Below are 24,924 nucleotides of genomic sequence, written 5' to 3'. Positions count from 1 at the left end.
AACTCCATATGCTCACGATTCGCATATATCGTTGAGTATTCTAAGATCACCAACTCTTGTTTCGAGGAAAACCCGATGCCTAACGCGATCAAGGTTATCTTCAATTCCGAGGAAAGTCACTCGTCCGAAAATCCACCGTTGATAAAACCTATACGATTTCAGGAAAAACTAATAATAATAATAATAATAATAAAAAGGATTTGCAAAAAAAGCGCAAATATCATCCTAGATTAATGAGTTTGTTGAAATGACATACCGACGAATCTGCATAATAATATATACTAACATAACATGTTGTGCAAATCTCAGCCAACCATTTTATTTAATCTCTAAACCCTATCTTCCTTCCTTCCGTAATCAAAACTCAGTCATCACCGGTGAAGCAGCAACAGCAGAATATTATATTCTATCTGTTTTCGCCTCCCCCAATTTCACACCCTAATTTCATCTATTCTATTCAAACTCATATTCAATTCTATTTTATTCTATCCATCCAATATTATACTATATAACCAACAACACCACGCGGCTCCTTTTTTACCCAATTAAACTACAGTTTTTACATCAAATCTGGCTATAAAGAGGTTAGATCTCTGTTTAGTTTCTCTTTTGTGGTAATTGATTTGAATTACGTGTTTCTACGTTAGGTTTTTATGTGGCTTTTTACTTTTTAACTATCTTTTCTGCTTAATTTTCTTTTCTGATGATTACACTTGTGTGAATTCATAACCTGCCATGGTATTAGTTTGACTTTTTTTGGTTGATTTTGTTGTAATTGATTAATACCTTATTGTTTATGAACTGTGTGTTTTGATTAATTTGTTAATTTTTATTGTATTTCATGTGATTAATTTGACTTTTTATTATTTTTGGTTTATTTTGTTGCAATTGATTTGAATTCTGTGTGAATTATTGTTTGTTTATCATTTTCCGCAATGGTTTGTGCTTATTGATGATTAGAATTGTGAAAAGATTACATGAATATGATCTTGCATAGAGATTTAATTTCTTTTGTTAAATTATTATTATTGCTGTAATTCTGATAGAGAATAATATGTTTTTGATGCTGATTAGTTGATTCTATGGTTACACATCATTCGGCTAGCGTCTGCGTGTTTTGTTCTGAGTATACAACTTGATGCTTTTATAGAGACTTTTAGTTTCTTCGGTTGGATTATTGTTCTAAATTTGATTGAGAATTGTCTGTTTTTGATGTTGAATGTAAGTTAAATTGATCTTTTTTGAACCCTAAAATTCAATCCGATTGGTTTTTTTTTCAGGCATTTGTCTCTTACGCATGTCAAAAACTGGGATCCAATAGAACCAGAAAGAGTTGTTTCAGTCTGGCAGATACAACACATATAAACGGCTATCGCACCACTAAACCGGTGGTGGGTGATAATAATGAAGGAGTGATTCTCCTTTGTGTTTTGAGAAGATCAAGATCATCACATATATGGAGACTACGCCGTGTGTCTGTCGGCTTGTCGCTTGACTACGGCTAACGTCACCGTATTCGTTCTACAAGTTTTATTATCGCGATATAGACGTTTTGCTTCAAGTATTTTCAAAATTTCAATCTTCTAGATGTAGTTGATCAGCGAGTTTGTTCTTGTTACATTTCAAAGTCTGTAAAACACAACAGTTTGACTAAGATGTTTAGGTTCTCGTGCTTCCATTCTCCTACTCATACCCAGAAACCCAAGGTGAGCAATGTGATTTTATTTTGTGGTTCACCAGAGGTAGCAAATTGGACGGGTCGTGCTGGTTGTGTAACTGTGAAATTGGATTTTAAGTGAAAACTGATAACTTTTTTGATACGGGCCGAGTTGGTTTAATTTGATATGGAACTTTTTAGCTCCCAAATTCTGACATTTTTAAAAAAAAGTTTGTGCGTTTAAACATGATGGTGCAGATTTATACCTTCTTTAATAAATCGATATTAGAAGAGGATGTACGCATAAGAAAAAAAACTGTTTTTAGTTTTTATAGCTTTCTTTGATACCCTGTTTGATCCATTTAATCTGTTCTTTTTTAGCTCTCTTTAACTTTTTGGCCTGTTCACTTACGTATCAACTCCTCGTCTTTGATAATTTTAGTTTCTGAAATGCAGAAAACCGTCCACTTACCAACCGAAGCAATGCAAAAAGCATTGGAAGATTACACCACAAATAAACCTAGGAAAAATCCCGAATTGTCGAGAGAAGTTAACGAAGGCAAGAGTGCTAACAGGTCTCCGTCTTTAACGGGTCAAGATTGGAAATCTGAAGGACTTAAAAGCATGAATGACACAGACAGTGAGCGTGGCCATCAAGTCAGGGGAATGAGGAAGAGTGTGTCTTTAGGAAGTGGTCTCGCAGCCTATCAGGACATGACATCTGGCGAAGATTTGTCTTCTGGTATTCATAGCGGAGACGAGCATCATAAAGCCCAGGCTTCTATGTCTCCTCAAATAAGTTCCAACATGGTCAATCTTGCATCCGACTTGTCACCCGATAACCAACAGTCTGACAAAGAAGTTAGTGATAATTCTGAGACTCGGTTTTCTGCACCTAGAACTTTACACACTATTATGAAGTCAAACTCTTTGCCATATTTGCATTTGGCTCATGGTGATGCGATTCATCAGTCTCGATCTTCTGAGGATTTAAAGGGTTTAGACTCGAGATGGAACAATAAGTCAGGTGATGAAAACAATGGCGATGAAGTTTCACCTGAACATAAATTAGAAAATGACAGTGCAGATCATGTAGTAGACAAAGTTGATGGTGATTGTGATGATGGTAATGGTGATGATGGATATGATTATGCGGGTTTGTCAAAAGACTGGATCGTCCCCGTGGTGGAAGAAGTTGACAAGGGCAAAAGTGTCCTCGAAGATGATTCGATATGCCAGTGGGAGGAATTGCCTAACGAGGATTTCAAGATAAGGCGTATCGAGAAATGGGTTATGGATCTCAAGCATACTTCTTCACTTGAAGAAACCAACATGCTTCCCAACCTTGATCACCAAGGGCAAAACGATAAAAGCACCATTATGGATCCCTCGGCTGCTTCCAAAAACGATGCAAAGAGTATTCTCGGCATGGATGCTGCTAAAAAATACATTTCTTCTTTGAATGCTTCAGCCACCACAGCTCAACTTGCAAACCATGGGCTAGTTGTGATCCCGTTTCTGAGCGCGTTCTCCAGCCTCAGGGCGCTTAATTTGTCGGGAAATTCAATAGGTTTGATATCTTTTTATCTTCTGTTGGTTTCTTGATTTTGATATCATATTGTTTTCTTTATTGATACACTTGTATGCTTTATCAGTGAGAATTACCGCGGGTGCTCTACCTCGAGGTCTCCATATTTTGAATCTATCAAAGAACAGTATTTCTGTCATTGAAGGGCTTCGAGAGCTCACGAGGTTGCGTGTACTTGATGTTAGCTACAATCGGATTCTCAGAATTGGGCATGGTATGTGATTTATATTTTCTTTCTTCTGTTTTGTGTTTTTAATTAAAATTGAATTGTGAAATGTTTTTGAAGGTCTGGCATCGTGTTCATCATTGAAAGAACTGTATCTAGCAGGAAACAAAATAAGTGAGGTGGAGGGTCTGCACCGTCTCCTAAAACTGAACGTGTTGGATCTGCGTTTCAATAAGCTGTCCACCACAAAGAACCTGGGACAGCTTGCGGCCAACTACAACTCGCTACAAGCTATCAGCTTAGAAGGAAACCCCGCACAGAAGAACATAGGAGATGAACAACTGAAGAAGTTTCTTCTTGGTCTTCTTCCACATCTTGCTTACTACAACCGACAGTCAATCAAATCTGGTGGCATGAAAGACTCGGCTGACCGAGCTGCCCGCCTTGGGATCTCTGCACATCAGATTGACCGTGGGGTAAGGTCAGAATCGAAAAAATTAACACACGGTAGGAAAAGTCAAGGGACAGGTAGTCGTGGGCGGCACGTGAGGCTGCCACCAAGTGGGGTTAAGGTGGTGACGGGTGACAAGTATCAGTTTCAAGATGTGAGTAGCAAACTTGTGAGCTTCAGGCCGGATCTTGGTATGCGAAGAACTCACAGTGAAGGATTATTGAAAGCTGTTTGAGATGGAAGAATAAAGAAAACCTTATTTGTGATTTGGGATTATGTTTGTTTGGTATGAACTGATGATTTTTGTTTGGGAAGACATTGTTGTCTTGTTTGGGATTCTAAGCTTTCTGTGTGTTTTAAGAGACAATGATGGTTGGTAATTTTGGTTATTCCTCATGAAAAAACTGTGTGTTGAAAAATGAAAATGCCCATTTGTGTTAATGCAGTGCCAATGTGCAATTAATTACCTTTTCTATTTAAAACTATTTAAATGTTGATTTTTGGCCAAGCCCTTCTTGTATGCCTCCCATTTTGAAAGAAATCATTGAGTCATATACTTTATTATTATTAAAAAAAAAAAGAACAAGCTTGTCAAAGTCTTTATGTAAGCGGTGAATATGAGTCAATTATTATGCTTTTACATTTAACGTACTCATTATTTTTATGGGTTTTCTCTCCTCTTCATAGCACTTCATAGTGCTAATTGCAGCTCATATGCTCTGCATCAGTCCTTAAAGAGAGAAGTAGAAAATAATGGAAATTATTTGAGTTCTCATTTTTTATTATTTTTTAAATAAAAAGAAGTTGGATGAAGAGAGATTTTTTTTTTATAAATTTTTGTTTCCAATTCTTTTCTTAAAAATGGTTGAGAAAGTCCAAAAACAAATATAATATTCATTGTGCCATATATTTGAATTTACCATTCACTTAATAATAAATAAAAAAAAAGCTTATATATAAAATGTGTAAACTAAGGTTATCAAATGTAAATTCACTATGAAAATCCTTGTTTTTGAATGACTACCGAATAAAGTTTGATAATTCGTGGTAACCCAATGTCAAAAGGTGGCCTTATACGCTTGTAATCGCAGACATTGCTTGGTAGCCTAAGCCCACCATCTTTTGTTTCGGGGGAAAACCCGTCTTCTGAATGCCCACTACAGTAAAACCCGGTTTGGATTGGATTTGAACTTTAGACTATGTGATTTCCAACCCAAATCTTGACAATGTCAATTGAGTTAAAACTGGTTGAGAGTGTGAACCGATATATGAAGGAAAGGAATAGAGTAATAGTAATTTTAAACACCAAATTGAACCAAAGATTTGAATTTTGAAGGTGAAAACCCGCGTAAGCAACTAAACCCTAGAAAAATCCCCAAATAAATCAGAATTGAAAAATGGAGCAAGATGTGGGAAGGATGATATCGGTGGACCGTTGGGGTTCAGGTAGCGAGGTGTACCTGCTGACTCATTGTTAGATATAATTGTAAATAGAGGGACTAAGAATGTAAATGTAATAAGTCTAGGTACTGTTTGTGTCAATTGCTATAGTTGTGAAGTCAGTTAGTGGTTGAAGTTGTTAGTCGTTATATGTAACAGATTGTATCGCTAATGAGAGCAGCTATGATTGACGAATTCTCTCTCTAATTGCTTCTATTCCAATTTCTTAGCTAACAACTGGTATCAGAGTAATCGATTCTCGGTTCGCTCTTGATTCAACCCTAATTGATTCAACCCTAATTCGTTCCATTCGTTTCATTTTAGCCTGGATTGATCGATTGCTTGATCAATTCTTCCTCAAATTCGCTCATTCCATTCAATTTTGTTTTGTTTTACACTAAATTGATCGATTGCTCGATCAATTGCACCAAATCCCTAATTCCATGACGACCCGCAATCAGACATTGGAGCAGAGGGTCCAAGACCACGATGTATCGCTGCTACGAGTTGAATCGGCAGTAAGTAAGAATTTGACAGAGATTGAAGTCATTTACTGTAAAAATGGCGGAGAACATGGATGCTATGAAGACACAAGTGGAGTCACAGATGACGGAGATTCTCAAAAGTATACAAGCAATTGGTAACACTCAAACAAATAATGGTGGTTCAATGAATCATGAAGGTCCAGTCAACAATGGTGGATATAGTCATTTTGTTGAAGATTCTTACAATAGTTATAACAACATACTCACAAAATGGATTTTCCAAAGTTTAATGGTGAGAATGTAGAAGGATGGCTTTGTAAGGTTGAACACTTCTTCGCAATTGATGCAACTCCTGGTCATTTGAAGGTGAGATATGCTATTGTTCATATGGATGATGCAGCTTTACTATGGCATAAGTCGTTTGTCAAATCGAGAGGTAGTTCTATTGAAGGTATGCCTTGGTCTGAATATAAAATCTTTGTTAATGCAAGATTTGGTTTAACTGCTAACCTAGATGCCATGGGTGCCTTAGCTTCTTTAAGGCAAAATGGTCATTCATTACAAGATTTGTGTAAAGAGTTTGATTTGGAACTAACAAGGGTGACCTTGTGTGATGAGTATGCAGTGAGTTTGTTCCTTATAGCAGTTAGGCCTGAGGTGGGTAATGCCCTAAGATTACTCAGACCTAAAAGTTTGCCTGAGGCATATCAGTTGGCTAGGGTTAAAGAAGATACATTAGCAAATACACTAAATAGTTTAAATAAAAACTTCAAGAATTCTTATCCTTCAACATTCCACAGTAAACCTACAACCATACCTAATTCTTCCAATCTTTCTTTGTTACCTGCTCCTTCCATTAAACCAAAAAAATTTTAACTCTAGAAGATTGTCCCATAAAGAAATTGAGGAAAAAAGAGCTAGGGGTGAGTGTTTTGGTTGTAATGAGAAGTACACTCCAACTCATAATTGTAAAAATAAGCAATTATTCTCCATTGAGATAGTAGAAGTTGATGAAAGTGATATGAATGAGCCTCAAGAAATTTTTTGTCATGAGATGCAAGATCCTTGCATTTCATTGAATGCTATTATGGGGTGGCCTTATTTTCTACTATGAGGGTTAAAGGGTCAATTGGCACTAAACCGTTACATATTTTGATTGACTCTGGTTCAACACATAATTTCCTTAATTTGGAGTTGGCTTTAAAGATGAAGTGCCCTGTGAAAGACATTAGTGAACTGAAGATTACCATAGCTGATGGTAATAGATTAACCTGCACACAGTTATATTAGAACTTTCAATGGGTCATGCAGGGAAATTGGTTTACTACTGATGTTATGCTCATTCCTTTGAGCAACTATGATATGGTGCTGGGTGTATAATGGTTGCACACTTTGAATGATATAATGTGGAATTTTAAGGCAATGACTATGAAGTTTAAAGTTGGAAATCAAATTTTTGAGCTTCAAGGCATAGATTCAAATAGTATAGCTCTATGTTCTTCTGAGAAATTGGAGTATATGTTGCATAATACTAGAGGTATGGCTAACGTTCAGTTGTTTAGCTTGCAAACTATGGGAATTGGTTTTTTTCAACATGAAACCATTATATTTGAGTTTGGCACCTCTGCAGCCTTAGATACTCTACTTGCCACTTATGAAGATATATTTGTAGTTCCTAATACCTTACCACCTAAGAGAGATTGTGATCATAGAATCATGTTAAATGATGAAAATGTTACAATTAATCAGAAGGCATATAGGTATCCTTCGAATCAAAAGGATGTGTTAGAAAAACTTACCAAGGAACTAGTAGAGACTGGAGTTGTCAGAAATAGCAGGAGTGCTTTTGCATCTCCTGTTGTATTGGTAAAGAAGAAAGATGGAACTTAGCGTTTTTGTGTTGATTATAGGCAGCTCAATGATGCTACTATTAAAAATAGGTTTCCTATTCCTTTGATAGAGGAGCTACTAGATGAGCTTGGGGGTGCTACTGTTTTTTCCAAACTTGATTTGAGAGCTGGTTATCATCAAGTTCGGATGGATGAAGCAGATATACATAAAACAACATTTAGAACTCACCAAGGTCTATTTGAATTTGTGGTCATGCCTTTTGGGTTGATTAATGCCCCGACCACATTTCAATCCTTGATGAATTCTATTTTTAAAGATCAGCTAAGGAAAACTACACTTGTTTTTTTTTATGACATACTTGTATATAGTTCAACTATGGAACAACATCTTCATGATTTAGAACAAGTCCTGCTACTATTTAGGCAGAATTCATTGGTAGCAAAACGGTCTAAATGTATATTTGAAGGGGCTTCTGTGGAGTATTTGGGACATATTATTACCGGAAAAAGAGTTCAAACTGATCCTAATAAAATTGTAGCCATTCAACAATGGCCTATTCCTCAAAATCTCAAACAACTTAGGGGTTTTCTAGGATTGGCAGGCTATTATAGACGTTTTATTAAGTCATTTGGGGTGTTGGCAAGACCTTTAACTGATTTGTTAAAGAAAGAAGGGTTTACATGGAATGAGTCTGCACAAGAAGCCTTTGGTATGCTGAAACATGCTTTAATCACTGCTCCAGTTCTGGCTTTACCTGATTTTAACAAAAATTTCATAGTTGAAACTGATGCATCTTCTAAAGGATTGGGTGCAGTCCTTATGCAAGAGGGTCACCCAATTTCCTTCATTAGTAAAGCTTTATCCGTCAAACAACAAGCTTTATCGGTATATGAAAAAGAACTTTTGGCAATAATGATGGTTGTAAAACAATGCCATCATTATCTTATCACTATAAAGTTTTTGATCAAAACAGATCATAAAAGCTTAAAGTTTTTACTTTCACAAAAGATCACAACACCCTTGCAACAAACATGGTTGGTTAAATTGATGGGTTACACTTATGAAATAGCCTATAAAAAAGGATCTGAAAATTTGGTAGCTGATGGGTTGTCTAGAGTTCCTGGTTTAGCTTTGTTTGAACTAGGCATGAGTTCTATTGATCCTCTTTTGTTAGAAAGGATCAAAGCATCATGGTTTGGAGATGCTCATTTACAGGGCATCATTCAGACTCTGCAACAAGGACAGCAGGTGCATAACGTTACATGGATTGATGGATTATTAAGAAAGAAGAATAAATTGTGGGTGGGAAATGATGTGCAGCTAAAGCAAGATATTTTAGCCATTTTTCACTCATCTGCAGTTGGGGGACATTCTGGTTATTTACCTACACTAAAAAAGGTGAAAGATTTTTGTTATTGGAAGGGTTGTTCTAAGCAGGTCTACAACTATGTGAAAGAATGTCATCAATGTCAACAAGCTAAATATGAGACTGTGGCTACCCCTGGCTTATTGCAGCCTTTACCAGTTCCTGCGCATATCTTTATGGATATCTCTATGAACTTTATCTCAGGTCTCCCTAAAATTCAAGGTAAAGGTTGTATTTTAGTCATCATTGATAGAATGTCTAAGTATGGTCACTTTGTTCCATTGGCTCATCCTTACACTGCTCAACAAGTAGCTCAAATATTCATAGATACCGTTTTCAAGTTGCATGGTAATCCAGTGACCATTGTTTCTGATAGAGAACCAATATTTTTAAGTCACTTTTGGAAAGAATTTATGAGGTTACAAGGAATTCAGTTGGCTTATTCTACATCCTATCACCCTCAAAGTGATGGACAAACTGAAGTTTTGAATAGATGTTTGGAGACCTATTTGAGGTGTATATGTATGCAAAAGCTTGATCAATGGGTAAAGTGGCTGAGCTTAGCTGAATGGTGGTATAACACTACCCACCATTCTGCAATTAAAATGTCCCCTTTTCAAGCTTTGTACGGCTTCCCACCACCATTACACATTCATTATATTCCTCATGACACTTCTGTGGATGCGGTGGAGTTATTGCATAGAGACAGGGAGGCAATGGTCGTCACACTTAAAGATTCTTTGAATCTTGCTCGTAACAGGATGAAGCAATATGGAGACAAGTCCAGAAGTGAACGAGTATTTGATGTGGGTGAGTGGGTCTACTTAAAGTTGAGACCTTTTGTACAGACTTCACTCAGAACATAGAAACACACTAAATTGGGACCTAAGTATTTTGGTCCTTTTTTGATTTTAGACAAAATTGGTACTATGGCTTATAAATTGGATCTTCCATAGGATGCTCAAATACACCCTGTATTTCATGTTTCATTGCTCAAACGAGCTTATGGCCAGCATCAACCGAGTATTCCATTGCCCACCGGTCCACGTTTTATGCTTCAACCTCGTGCAGTGGTTGATCGCAGGTTAGTTCGTAAAGGTAATAAACAAGTGATGCAGCTTTTGGTTCATTGACAGGGTCTCACTCTAACAGATGCTACCTGGGAATTTGAAGACGAGTTTAAACTCAGGCTTCCCTCCTTTCATTCTTGAGGACAAGAATGTTTTGAAGATGGGGGTTTTGTTAGATATAATTGTAAATAGAGGGACTAAGAATGTAAATGTAATAAGTCTAGGTACTGTTTGTGTCAATTGCTATAGTTGTGAAGTCATTTAGTGGTTGAAATTGTTAGTCGTTATATGTAACAGATTGTATCGCTAATGAGAGCAGCTATGATTAACGAATTCTCTCTCTAATTGCTTCTATTCTAATTTCTTAGCTAACACTCATCTTCACGCTAATCACACCGTGGGTCTATCCCCTCGTTAGAGCAGAGGCCCTCTCTTGTGCTTTCACCTCACCGCCAGGCTCTTCCACCACAAGTTCCCCGGCTTCGACACCTCCTTGATTCGAACTCTCCGCATCGGAAAATGGCACCACTTACCTCTTCTGTCACAAACTAAGCTTCAAGTTATGCCCATTGAAGCCAACCACGGCCCTAGTATCATTTTCATTCATTTCAAACAAGCTCTATTATTCTATCTTATCTTTCCTTTGTTTTTGTGGTAGGGGCTGTTATGTATCTCTTCCGGGGTGCGTTTGGCGTCACACTTTACACGGGGGATTTCCGTTGGGAAGTAGCAAGCGAAGTTACACAAATGGTCAAAAACATGCTTCTTAATGCTCTCCGGAAAGATAGAGTTGACCCCTTTACATTGACAACATTTACTGCAACCCGTCCTACTCATTTCCTTCAAGGGAAGTTGCTGCTCTACAGGTGGTTCAGTTTATTCAGGCTTTATAATGTAACCAAGTAGGGAAATTCTTATCTTTTACTTTAATAAATCACCCTTTACCTGGTAGTTAATATCATCAATTCCCATCCTGAGCATGACATCATCATTGGCATAGACACCCGGAAAAGAGGATTTGTTACTCTACATCTCAAAGATGCTCAAAGTAAAGGTAATTCACTACCAACCGCTTTCTCTGTTAACTTCATCATTGATGTTCTGTTTATTATTTTTATTACAGATCTGGGTATGGCCTGAGCACTTACAAACATGCATCTTCTTGGGCTACATGACAATTTCACAACCAAAACAACTTTGACCAGAGTACGAGCTGTTCCTCGCTATAGTTTCTCTTTTGAAACACTAGAAGGATTAAATACCATGCGCCCAACCATTGGGATCATGCCATATGGACTTCCCAGGAAGCTAAAGAAAGCCGGATGCAAGGATAAATCGTGCGGTGTTTTTTTCATTGAAGAAAGAGACGGATAACGATTTTGATATGAATATGCGAAATAGATATACAAATAACATAGAAAAACACCATCACTATATCTACACGGTTCCGTATTCTGATCACTCCTGCTTTTCAGAGATAGTGGAGTTTGTTAAGTTTCTATGCTCGAAAAACATCAAAGGTATTGTGTCTTCATCAGTGTCTTATGTTGATCCGTGTTACCATCTTCGCAACATTTATGGAACATCGAGCTTATGCCAAAAACATGCGATCAAGGAAGAAAGGGCACCGGTTGAAGGTGATTGTAACTCTACCGTTGCTTGTAATAGTTTTACTGAGGTGAAGTTAAGGAGAAAAAGGATCAAACAGTATAGATTGTGTGTTCATAAAACCAGAGTTACTTTGTTAAGACAATTGAACCGTGGTGCGAAGCTAACGACTGAAGATTGCTCTGATGAGGTTAAAGAGAAAAAGGATCCGTCAGTTTGAATGAGAGAAGCATGAAATTCTTTGAGTTCTATAAAGATGGTGTCACTTGTATGCTCTTTGAACCAAATAACACGGAGTCGAGCAAGTTCACATGGATCATCTGAGCCACTAAATAAGAAGCTGGTAAGAAGATAAGGATAAACCAAAGAAATTAGTTTAAAGTGTGAATTAAATAGATTACGTTTATCAAGTATGATTTCTTAGTTTATTTAACTAAGTCAAGAGTTATATTAGGATTAGTAATTGTTTATTTTAAATGGGAGATCATTGTAAAAACCTTTTGGATGTATCGAGTTTATGGATTAATAAGAGAGTTGAGACGGGTTATCTCCGAAACCGAGTGTTTGTTTTTGTGTTATAACAAAATTTAAAACAAAAGAATTCTACTGTCACATATCTTATCCTATGACAGTGTTCTAGAATATAGATGTTTTCTTAAATCCATTGTTATTACAGTGGGTTATGACACTCATTCAATGTTCTGCGTTGGAGTAATAAGGTATGTGACTTGTCTAACGTAGTGTGGAATATAAATGGGTTATGAACCATTTACACTATCAAATTGTGCTTCTTTTTCCAAGCTGAATATAGTCCACAAGTCTTCCATGATAGCGACTGTTTTCTCAATGAATATTCAAAGAAAAATTGTTATTGATATAATTCTGTATATTTTTTCTTGTACAATTGAAGACAATAAATACAAAAAATAAGGTTTAACATTTGCAAGGAAATATAAAATAAAAGGAAAGTATAATCCTTGATTGTAGCCCAATGGTCCATGCTTGCTGTGAATTAGTTGGTGAAAGGGGAAAAAAGGAGGATGATCCCATTATATTTTTTTCCTTTTATAATTTTTTAACACTCACCCTCAAGTTGGAGTAGTGGGGTTTCCGATGCTCAACTTGTCAAGACAATAGCTGAATATTCTTTCGTTCACTGCCTTTGTTAATATATTTGCTAATTGGTCTTCGGATCTTACATACGGAAATTCAATAATCCCGGCATCAAGCTTTTCTTTGATGATGTTTCGGTCGACTTCTATGTGCTTTGTACGGTCATGTTGAATAGGATTCTCTGAAATTTGTATAGCTGCTTTGTTGTCAGACATAATCTTGCTTTCTTCAGTGGGAGGGAACCCTATCTCAGTAAGAAGTTTACGGATCCATATAACTTCTGCCAGTCCTCGTGCAATTCCTCGGAATTCGGCTTCAGCACTAGATAAGGCTACAACCTTTTGTTTCTTGCCTCTCAATGTTACCAAGTTTCCGCCAACCAGAGTGAAGTAACCTGATGTAGATCTACGGTCGTCTTGATCTCCTGCCCAGTCTGCATCAGTATATAGCTGGACTTTCAAATGTTTGTTTTGCTGAAAAAGAACTCCATGGCCCACCGTCCCTTTGAGATATCTTATAATCCTCAATACTGCCTCCATGTGGGTAACTTGAGGTTGGTGCATAAACTTGCTAACTACTCCAACTGCATATGCAATATCAGGACGAGTATGTGAAAGATATATTAGTTTACCTACCAAGAGTTGATATCTTTCTTTGTTTGTTAATTCCGCTTCTTCTTCCATATAGAGTTGATGGTTCACCCACATTGGTGTGTTGTCCGGCTTACAGTCAATCATTCATGTTTCGGCTAGCAGGTCGAGAATGTATTTTTTCTGGCATATAAAGATCCCCTTTTTAGATCCCAGCACCTCAATTCCTAAAAAATACTTATGCCTTCCCAAATCCTTCATTTCAAATTCGGTGAACAAGTTTGTCTTCAATTTCTTCACCTCTTCTTCATCGTTCCCTGTAATGATCATGTCATCAACATATATAATTAAACAAGTAACAAGTTTACCCCTTCGTTCAAGAAACAACGTATGATCGGAGTTGCTTTGTTGATAACCATATGTCTTCATTGCTAGAGTGAATTTGCCAAACCATGCTCGAGGTGATTGTTTAAGCCCGTACAAAGATTTTTTTAACCAACATACTTCTTTTTGTTTGAAGGTTTTTGTGAACCCGGGTGGAGCCTCCATATAAACTTCTTCTTCTAATTCACCATGAAGGAAGACATTCTTAACATCAAATTGATGAAGAGGCCATCCTTCATTTGCAGCAATCGAAAAAGAACCCGGATTGTGTCAAACTTGGCTACCGGAAAGAATGTTTCTGAGTAGTCAATCCCGTATCTGAGTGTAGCCTTTAGCCACTAATCGTGCTTTATATCTTTCAATAGTTCCATCTGGTTTGTGTTTGATTGTAAAGACCCAGCGACAACCCACTAGTTTCTTTCCCGTAGGAATGTCACATTTCTCCCATGTGTTGTTTTTTATTAATGCCTTCATCTCTGTATCCATTGCATCCTCCCAATTCTTTGATTCCAGTGCTTTTTCCACAGTATTTGAAATTTGTTCAGTGTAACGTGAGGAGTTAAAGGCTTTGGCTTCATTTGAAAGGTTCCCTTAGCTATGTTTGCTATGGGATATTTAGAAGATTTGGACTGTTAGTCTGGAGAGTATCGTTTTGCCGGAATACCCCTATTGACTCTTGGTGGAAGAACATATCTTTCGACGGTTTTTTTTTGCCTATCATCTTCTTGTATTGTTTCTTGTCTTTTTTCTTCTTGTACTGATGCTTCTTGTTCCACCTGCATTGTTTTTCTAATTCTATCTCATGGTTGTCAGTTATATTTTCACGAGTATCGTGAGATCCTTCAATTATTATATTTTCAAATGCTTTTTCACGAGTATCATGAGATCCTTCATTTATTATATTTTCAAATGTTTGAGAATTACTTACTTCAGACGTTAGGTCGGGAGGATTTGGGATTGTAGCACTTGGACCACCAGATTGGTGACTCATGTTGAGTACTATGATCAACTTCTTCTGATGATGGTACCCATTGTAACCAATTCAGTGTGTCATACTCTTTCTCCCCATTGTGTTGGGAGTTATAGAAAAATTCAGTTTCAAGGAAGTCACAATTCATTGTTGTATACATATGATACCTCTTTGGACTATAACATCTGTAGCCTTTCTGATTGATCCCATATCCCACAAAAACACATTTTTCAGCACACGGTCAAAGTTTGGTTCGGTTAGTTTTGGGTATGTGAACTAAAACGGAGCAACCAAAGATTTGTGGTTTTAAAGTGAGAGGGGCAGGTAGTTTAGTGAATTCAGATAGGGCTTGAATAGGGGTTTTTAGGTTAAGGGCTTTGGTTGGTAGACGATTGATAAGGTAAGTAGCGGTAGCAACGGCTTCAAGCCAAAATGATGTAGGAACTTGAGATTCAATTAGGAGGGCACGAGTTATTTCTAAAAGAATACGATTTTTCTGCTCGACGGTACCATTTTGTTCAGGCGTGTGTGAACATGAAGTCTGATGGATTAATCCTTTTTCTTGACCAAAAACCTTCATTGAGGTATTAACAAATTCACCCCCATTATCAGATCGAAGGATTTGGATATTCTTATTGAATTGAGTTTGAATCATGGTATAAAACATTTTAAATTTATCAGGGACTTCAGACTTGTGTTTTAAGAAGTAAATCCATGTCATTCGTGTACAATCGTCAACAAAGAGTAAAAAGAAACGAAATTTTTGCCCCCCAATGACCTCTGCAGGTCCCCAAACATCTGAATGAATCACGGAAAAGGGTAAATCGACTTTCGTGTTATTTGGGCTAAATGAGTGTATATGGCTTTTAGCCAAGGTGCAAACTTCACACGTAAATACTTTATTTGTAGGATGTAGTTTAGGAAATAAAAGATTTAAATACCCGATAGATGGGTGCCCCAAACGTCTATGCCACAACCAAGCTTCCCTATCAGTAGTTTCGTGAGCAAGCATCACAGTACCTCCTTGAGTCACTTCGTCCACATAGTACAATCCTTGGTGCTCAGTACCACGCCCAATAATCACTCCCGTTCTGATGTCTTGTAAGATACAAAAGGTAGGGTGCATTAGAACTGTACAATTTAGTTCTTTTGTTACATGGCTAATGAATAATAGTTTGTGTAACAATGATGGAACATAGAGGCAATTTGAGAGTTTTAAAGTGGATGAAATCTCAATTGTACCCCCTTTTTTCACATCCATTATCCCGTCGTTTGCTGTACGTATATAAGTTTTTGTGGGTTTGGATGATGAGATAAGATCCGATAGTTCATAAGTCATGGTGTCAGTTGCACCGCAATCGAATATCCATGATTTATCTTGTGTTCTATTAAAAGTTTGAGCCATATTTGCCCTTCCATTATGTTGAAGGACTGTTTTGTAATTACTGAAACTTTCTTTAATAAAACAATCAAAATTGTGTTTCAAGAGAAAAGGGTTGGAGGAGTTTCCCCCAAACCCGTTACCTATCGACGATCCATTACTACTCTGATTTCCGGTGGCCGTGCAACATAAACCTCCACCAAGCTGGTCATATTTGTTGTTGATGGTGGTGTTATCACTGTCCATGGCGGCGACGACGTTTTTTCCGATGTTGCTCCAGCGACGACTTTGTCTGTTCTCATCGGTTCTTTTCTTTGCTCGTCGTTGAAGATGATGGTGGCAGTAGTCCCGTCGGATCCTTCTTCTCGATTCGCCCGTCAATGATGGTGACAGTAGTGCCACCCATGGCGGCGGTTGTGTCTCCTGTATTTGGTTTGCTGGTTCGGTAGGTGGAAAATTTTAGTTTTTGAGGTTGGAAATTAAGGCTATCGGCAAGTTGGATCGATATATCCAAACCCGGGTTACCGTCCTCGGACATGGCAGCCCTTTTTTGTTTGGAAATCGTACAAGAAATAAAATGGTAGGGATGGAAGATGATGGCAGGTTGGTCCTAGAACCAAGAACTCTGCTTTGATACCATGTTTTCTCAATGAATATTCAAAGAAAAATTGTTATTGATATAATTCTGTATATTTTTTCTTGTACAATTGAAGACAATAAATACAAAAAAGAAGGTTTAACCTTTGCAAGGCAATATGAAATAAAAGGAAAGTATAATCTTGATTGTAGCCCAATGGTCCATGCTTGCTGTGAATTAGTTGGTGAAATTGGAGAAAAAAGGAGGATGATCCCATTATATTTTTTTCCTTTTATAATTTTCTAACAGCGAGTTCTATAGTTCATCTGTTAGTATACTTGCTGTTCAAATGCCAGTTCTGTAAAACCCAATGCTGGCAATGCAATATCTGTATCAGTCAAGTGGTTCACAAAGAGTAACAATTTGATCACTAATGTATTTTTTGCTTCTTTTGTGTTTGCCTCTCATCGTATCTTTCTCATCTGGAGCCGATACCATATCTGCAAATCAGTCTTTATCTGGAAACCGAACAATCATATCAAAAGGTGGAAACTTTGAGCTGGGCTTCTTCAAAGCAGGTAATTCTTTCAACTATTATATAGGCATATGGTATAAGAAGGTATCTTCCAATCCTCCTACAGTAGCCTGGGTAGCAAACCGAGAAACACCTATCTCTGATAGATTCATGTCAGAATTAAAAAATTGTAAATGGTAACTTACTGCTCTTAAATGAGTCCAAGATACCAAAGGTCACAAGCAATGATGTTGGTTAAGTATATGTGCTTAACTTGTATTTGATATTTGAGATCCAATTAGGAATAATTTGGATTATGTTAGAGCATTTGTTGTTAAAGCTTATGCTCAAATATTATAATTGTTGATTTTTCTTGGGGTTTTCAAGTATTAGGTTGTTATATAAACATGTGTAATGATAATCTGTTTAATATATGCTCTGAATACGTTTTCTTTTCTTAATCTTACGTTGTCATGTGTTTTAATCTTCGTTTAGACATATTATAGGATGTGCTTTAGATATAATATTTTGTGAGTTATTTATATAATATTATAAAAATAAAAAGGAGATTGTGATTGGATTATGCATTTTTTGTTTCATGTTTACATTTTCTTTTTAAGACGGAAACGAAGTTTTTATGGTCACATTTCTATGGTCACATCATGTGGTTTTGGTAGAGTACACATTTCAGTATTTCACTCTTCATCACATTTGATGTCTCTGAATTAAAAAAAGACAATTATTATTTTATGTATTTTAGATCGTCAAAACTATAGTTTTCTAGATAGTCTCTTATAATTTTGGTGGTTGTTTCTTCAGACTAATTTTTCGTAACTGTTTTGGGACAGCAGTTTAGATTATTTACATTCACTATTAATACTAAACAAGAAACATCAAATTTTTAGAAGCATCAAAGATTAAATGTCATACCAAAAGGTTTCGTGTCTTAAGTCCATATATTATAGTTGGATGGTTGTATATGACCACCAAAAACCTCCGCCAATGCAAAGCTATTCAATAGAGTTTAAATTTATGTTTCTCCAATTTTCAACTCCTCTCTTTAGTGTGGTTTATGGGTTTGTAAAGTATGTGGTTTATGGGTTTGTATCAAGTTTAAGAGAAGATATGCACTTTTAACTTAATATGGCAAGTAAGAGTGCATGTGGTTAGCTACTAACATTCATTAACAAGAAAACTGATTTTACACACTACGTTGTTTAATGTTTCTTACAGTGGCTGGAATTCGAGTTTGTACTAGAGCTGAGATATATAAACCTGAGTCGTAAGCTCATGAAATTTAATTGTATGTTTCTTTTAACAAAATTTCAAGTCTAAAAACATCTATTGTGACAGTTGAAATAAAGGGCAGGTTATTTGAAAATTAATATAGTGGGTCACAACATAGACTCAAATATTCAAAGTGGGACCAAGGAATGTGTTTGATACCAATTTTGCTAGAAGGATGTGACTTGCCTGACGTCATGTTGAAATAAGTTTGTACATGGCTTGACTTCTTTATTAATTGTTGTTCCAATAGGATCTGCAGGTAATACAATACTTGTATCAGTCACAAAAAGTAAGAGCTTAAAATAATCAGCAAGGCAAGAGCTAGGTACTATGATGAGGTTTTTGCTCCTTTTGTGTCTCTCTCTCATCTGGAGCTGACACCATATCCGCAGACCGGTCTTTATCTGGGGACCAAACAATCATATCCACAGGTGGAAACTTTGAGCTGGGGTTCTTCAGAGCAGGTAATTCTTCTAGCTATTACATAGGCGTATGGTATAAAAAGGTATCTTCCAATCCACCTACCGTAGTTTGGGTAGCAAATAGAGAAACACCCATCTCTGATAGATTCGCCTCAGAACTAAAAATCGTAAATGGTAACTTAGTGCTCTTAAATGAGTCCAAGGTACCTATTTGGTCCACAAATGTAACCACCACCGGCTTGAATCCTGTAACTGCTGTTCTTCTTGACGGTGCTAACTTAGTTTTGAGAGACAGAGTTGAACCTGTTTGGCAAAGTTTTGACCACCCGGTTCATACCTGGTTACCCGGGGCTAAATTTGGTTATGATAAAAGAACAAATAAAAGCCAACTTCTTACTTCATGGAGAAGCGATGAAGATCCCGGTGTAGGACTCTTCTCTTTTGAGCTTATCCCTACTAGTAAAGAATATGTAAGCAAGTGGAATGGGACCCAACAATACTGGACAAGTGGGCCATGGAATGGACAAATGTTTAGCTCAGTACCTGAAATGCGGTTAAATAACATAAACTACATTTATGATTTCAGCTTGTTTTCAAATGAAAACGAGACTTACTTCACTTACTCAGTGTATAATTCTTCCGTTATACCTGGATTTGCAATCGATGTTTCTGGTCAAATGCAGCAACTAACGACAGAAATGAATTTGTTTTGGGCTCAACCTAGAAGCAAGTGTACGGTATATGCTTTGTGTGGCGCTTTTGGTTCTTGCAGACAGACTGGATTGCCATTCTGTAACTGCTTGACTGGTTTCAAACCCACGTCAGAAAACGACTGGAATCAGAGTGATTTCTCTAGTGGGTGTATCCGAAAAACAGATTTGGAATGTGAGAATAACAAGGAAACCTCCATTTTGACGGTTAAAGTCGCTAATATCCCTCCAAATCCTTTATCTGTGGCGGTTGGGAGTGGCGAAGAATGTCGTACCACGTGTTTAAACAGTTGTCAGTGTAATGCTTACACTTTTTCAGACAATAAGTGCTCAGTTTGGGATGTAGAGCTGTTGAATCTTTCAGAAGGCGATGTTAATGGGAAAACAATCTACATCAAAGTTGCTGCTAAAGATCTTCCACCTAGGCTTAATAAAAAGAATAAGGTTGGCGTTACTATCGGGTTCATTGCAGGCGTGGTTTTTGTGTTGGGCTTAATAATATCTATAATCTATAGACATAAGAGTAAACTAGTTAGGAAAACAATAGTGGAGGGACCGTTGGTAGTGTTTGTGTACAGAGATTTACAAATAGAGACTAAAAATTTCATAGAGAAACTAGGGGGCGGTGGTTTTGGTTCGGTTTTCAAGGGGGTACTGCGTGATTCGTCTATTGTGGCAGTGAAAAAACTTGAAAGTGTTAGCCAAGGAGAGAAGCAATTCAGAAGCAAAGTCAGCACAACTAGGACTATCCAACATGTTAATCTAGTACGTCTTCGTGGGTTTTGTGGAGGCGGAACCATAAATTGTTGGTGTATGATTACATGCCAAATGGTTCTCTAGATTTCCATCTTTTCCATATGAAACAAGATAATGTTTTAGACTGGAAAACTAGGTATCAGATTGCACTTGGAACCGCAAGAGGGTTGGTTTATCTTCATGAGAAGTGCAGAGATTGTATAATTCATTGTGACATAAAGCCAGAAAACATTCTTTTGGATGCTGATTTCTGCCCAAAAGTTGCTGATTTTGGTCTAGCTAAGCTCGTGGGCCGAGACTTTAGTAGGGTTTTGACAACTATGAGAGGGACACGGGGGTATCTAGCTCCAGAATGGTTATCTGGGGTGCCTCACTCCCAAAGCCGATGTTTATAGCTATGGAATGCTGCTTTTTGAACTTGTACACGGTAAAAGAAATTTTGAACAATCTTGTGAAGGTTTGAGTTTTACATTCTTCCCTAGTTTGGCTGCAAATGCTGTTATGGAGGGAGGCAATATCCTTAGTCTTCTAGACGGTAGGTTAAATAGGGAAGCTAATGTTGAAGAAGTCACAAAAATTTGCAAAGTTGCATATTGGTGTATTCAAGATGAAGAAGAAAGCAGGCCATCAATGAGTGAGGTGGAACATATTCTTGAAGGGGTTGTGGATGTGAGCATGCCTCCATTCCCGCAATCTTTAAAGTTTTTTGTTGATGGCGCGGAGGATGTTCCATTCTTCAACGTGTCTTCCTCAATCTTCAACGGGTCTTCCTAATCGGGAGTTCACAAGTACATAGCAATTTAAGTGGTGATTCCTAGTCAAAGATGAATCTTCTTGAAAGGATTTGTCTTTTTTTTTCTTCTTCTTCTAATTGTTACAATGTGGACCTTAAAGACCAGTAATAATGATTATAGCATGTTAACAGTTTCTTGAGGTTTCCAATTGTAAGGTGTATTTGTGGTGCATGTAGTCCTATTGCTCAGGTAATTTAACATTTTCTTTTTATTATCCATCTGTGTGAATGAAGAGTAAATGGTTCTTGTTAGTCTAACTAAGCAAATCCAAATAGTTATAAGCATTGAAGCACAAACATACAAAGTTACAACTCAAGAACTAAGTGCGAGTCCCTATTCAATAAAAATTTGCGTCATTAAATTCAAATTAAGTCCAAGTTCAAGCAGTGATCATGTACAAGTACCAAGGCTAAATACAATCAGTAGATTCTTGCATTTGGGTTTAATTTTTATATTATTTCGGCATCCATAATTTGAAGATTCAATTTAGTTACCAAACTCTATTTGGCATTTCATCAAAAAGTTGTGTTCAAACAACAAATCTTTGAACTTTGGTTGCCATTAGGCCACAAAGATTCAACTCATCTCCTTCCTTTTCCTTCTTTAATGAGCAGTATGGTTGATTTGATATTCCATTTGGGTGAAGATTTGAGACTCTATTGGGTTGGATTTAATATAGTCAAGTTTATGGCTTTGACTCTTCTCCGGGATAGTAAGTCGCCAAGCCGGTGACTGTGAATTTCACAGTTGGCACGGCCATCAAACGAGACTTAGAAAGTCTGTCATGTGTTCGGCTTTACCGACCCATGGACTGGAAGTAACGGAGTTATGTCTTTTAGTTTCTTCTCATTGATGTTTTCTAAACCCACAACCATATGTTTTCCCATATATGTATTTCTTAATTTGTTATTGGTTTAATTATAGCTTAGATAATTTTTATTACGATCGTTGGAAATTTACCGTGGGATTCTAAAACGGTCCCTTTTGATTCGTACCTCTTTTTTGTCGAATTCCGGATGGCCATTTGCTAAATTCAAAGGCCACGCATGAGAATAAAAATAATATAGCAAAATGGATGGTAAAAATTAATTAGTAACATTTATAATGCAAAGTTGCATTATGCACACTGGTCATGTATGTTGTATACATGCTAAATGTTTCCAATAAGACTGAAAGCCCAAAATAGGTTATGCTAGAAGACAACAAGATAATAGTTTACTTTAATTACAACGATGTCTACATTAAATCACCAAACTTTCTGGCTCATCTTCAGAGCTACTGATAGAACTTTGACGATGAATTCACGTGTGAAACGCTTGACATCGGTGATGATAAAATAGAATCAAAGTCGAAATTCTGGCTAGCAAGGACTTTATCTTCTAAGTTGGATGGTAGAAAGCTCATGTTGTCTGAAGCTTGCTCTGTCAGTTGCTGATTGTGATCACCATTTGAGAATGGATGTACCACATTTTCTTGAATAGTTTGGCCACTAAAGTTTGCCAAGTGTTTGGAAAAGTATAACCCATCATATTCATGATTGAGGTTTGCTTTATCCAAAAGTTGACGGCTTTGAGGACTTAAATCCATTGAATTGCAATTTTGGGCTTGTTGATTAGGGATTTGGTTCATGTGGCTATTATTCAATAACATCTCTTGGTTATCTTGATTAGATAATGGTGAAGCCAAGAGGCTAACAAGCCTTAAAACATCCGGGTTAACAAGTGTTTGGAGGCTAATAAGGTTTGAGAGATTAAACTGAGCCGAGTTGAGTATATTTGAAAGATCTAAGAGGTCGAGACGTGGAGCATGAGTCACGGGATCAATTCCATTCCGCAGTAACTTTTTCCGGATGTGTGTGTTCCAGTAGTTCTTGATTTCGTTGTCAGTTCTTCCCTTCCAGGCAAGCAAGTAGCAATAGATGACCACCTATGTTTAATTGGCCAAATTAGTATCATGAGATGATTTAATTTACTATGCCATGTGCCAAATGCCAAATATATATACATACATATATATATATATATATATATAATTGTTTTTGTAATTATAATGTCAATCCTTGTAAAGGAAATTTAAATAAGATATAATCAAGGATTGTGAAGCAAAAGAAATAAAGAAAAACACACACTAAGCATTTCTTTTATATACTATCCAACTAGCTAGTCAACACTTGCTCCAATCCAACACTACTATATGATCCAAATTGGTTAAACAGTTTATATCAAATATAGTTATAGCAATTCAAATTATAAGAAAATGTAATCTTATTTGAGAGTTAAACATACTTATTCCCAAGAACACTATGTAGTTGGATAATAGTCTCTTCTTCTTCAGTTGAGAACCTTCCTCTCTTGATATCAGGCCTTAGGTAGTTTGTCCATCTTAGACGACAACTTTTTGAAGCCCTATATATTACAATATAACCATTACTAGGTGAAATTTAAAAACAATAGAAGCAACTAAGCTATACAACGTTGTTGGGAAGGAAAAGTACGTACCCGCGTTGTTGGGAAGGGTTCGCCAATTGCCAGGTCCATGTATTCTGATGTATTGTGAGTTTAAGATCCTCTTCTTGCGTCCATGGCCCTTTCTTGAGTCCGGTTTTATCACTAGATGGTGATCTACCCATAACGTTTTAGATGACCTTAAAGAACAAGCTAGATGCCCAAAGAGTACTAGGGAAATACAATTAAAGATTGATTGAGATGTGCTTTTTGCTAGAAAAAGTGTTAAGGAGTTGTAGGCCCAAAAGAGAAGATCACTACTTCCACATATATAGTTGAGTTAAACCACGTTTGTGATAGTTAAGTCAACTCGAGTTGGCAACCTTGTTGTTGTCTCTCTTCCTCTTCTTTTCTTGTACATAAGTGAAACGTTGAAATTAGGCCTCTATTTATATATGTTTTTTTGCTAGCCACGTAAAGTTGAAGGCCATTGGATTGTTTTGACACATGCTGGATGATTAAAGGGACTGACTTTTTGTTATGTTGACCTTGTGAAAAATGCAAAAATATGGTGGGTAGGGTTGTTAGATCTTCTACCAGTTGTGAGAAAATGTTTCCGTGCATTCCTTAATTCTTCTTCCTTCTTCAAATCATTTTGATATGATTAAGGATCAAAATGTTTTCTAAGTGTAGAGCGACCTTGAAAGTTACATGGGCGATTTAACTTCGTACTTTATCGATATATATATGGGTCCGTTAGTAAATAACATCAACTACTGAGAAAATAATAAAATAGACACTTTGATCAACAAAATTAGTAAAATAAACATTTACCTTTTACCTCCACTATAAATGACATGTTCAAAGTGGCCTAGGAGATGACACAAATAAGACGTTGGCGTCTAAGAAGGCTAAAAGTTAGCCAACACAAAAAAAAAAAAAACTTGAAACTACAATACTGTTCACAAAAACAACCAATCAAAATAATGTATGTGTAAAGTGGAGGGGATAAGGCTGACGGAAAAAGTGGAGGCTAAGTCTTAGCCGTTAGGAAAAAGTAGGGGCACTAACCCTTAGTCGACGGCAATAAGTGAGGCTAAGCCTTAACCGGCATGTACAAGCGGGGGCTAAGCTTTATTTGACAACAAAAGAGAGGGAATTAGCCTTTACGTTGCGTAACTATATATTAACATAGATTGCGTAACTAGCTTATTGTTTTGTAACTATTTTACATGTTGCGTAACGGTTATTCGTGATTGCCTATACCTCTGTAAGTTGCGTAATTATTGTATTCCGTGCG

At 36.9% G+C, this 24,924-nt stretch overlaps 1 protein-coding gene and 4 pseudogenes across 1 annotated transcript; 3 read left to right on the top strand and 2 right to left on the bottom strand.

Moving 5' to 3' along the window:
• Positions 1 to 515: 515 nt before the first annotated feature.
• Positions 516 to 4,268, top strand: LOC143595974 (uncharacterized). Its single transcript, XM_077074887.1, has 5 exons — positions 516 to 584; positions 1,281 to 1,706; positions 2,114 to 3,227; positions 3,313 to 3,459; positions 3,532 to 4,268. Exons 2-5 carry the CDS (start codon positions 1,656 to 1,658, stop codon positions 4,095 to 4,097), a joined length of 1,878 nt encoding a protein of 625 aa, XP_076931002.1. The 5' UTR covers positions 516 to 584; positions 1,281 to 1,655; the 3' UTR covers positions 4,098 to 4,268.
• Positions 4,269 to 5,259: 991 nt separating this feature from the next.
• Positions 5,260 to 11,982, top strand: LOC143589378 (uncharacterized; annotated as a pseudogene).
• A 788-nt stretch (positions 11,983 to 12,770) lies between these two features.
• On the bottom strand, positions 12,771 to 13,532 carry LOC143592341 (secreted RxLR effector protein 161 pseudogene; annotated as a pseudogene).
• Positions 13,533 to 14,108: 576 nt separating this feature from the next.
• Positions 14,109 to 21,315, top strand: LOC143595787 (G-type lectin S-receptor-like serine/threonine-protein kinase At2g19130; annotated as a pseudogene).
• Positions 21,316 to 22,348: 1,033 nt separating this feature from the next.
• On the bottom strand, positions 22,349 to 23,980 carry LOC143595878 (transcription factor MYB41-like; annotated as a pseudogene).
• Positions 23,981 to 24,924: the final 944 nt, after the last annotated feature.

The sequence above is a fragment of the Bidens hawaiensis genome, unplaced genomic scaffold (genome assembly GCF_021521415.1).
Source record: "Bidens hawaiensis isolate Kalapana, Puna unplaced genomic scaffold, B.hawaiensis_p1.1 tig00000190_1, whole genome shotgun sequence".
Taxonomy (NCBI): Eukaryota; Viridiplantae; Streptophyta; class Magnoliopsida; order Asterales; family Asteraceae; genus Bidens; species Bidens hawaiensis.
The sequence above is the reverse complement of the archived record's forward strand: the minus strand, read 5'-3'. Positions and strand labels throughout refer to the sequence as shown.

Coding starts and splice junctions, on each gene's coding strand:
- LOC143595974 (XM_077074887.1), top strand. CDS start 1,656: ATGTTTAGGTTCTCGTGCTTCCATTCTCCTACTCATACCCAGAAACCC. Junction 1,707..2,113: donor CTCATACCCAGAAACCCAAG/GTGAGCAATGTG, acceptor TCTGAAATGCAG/AAAACCGTCCACTTACCAAC. Junction 3,228..3,312: donor TTTGTCGGGAAATTCAATAG/GTTTGATATCTT, acceptor ATGCTTTATCAG/TGAGAATTACCGCGGGTGCT.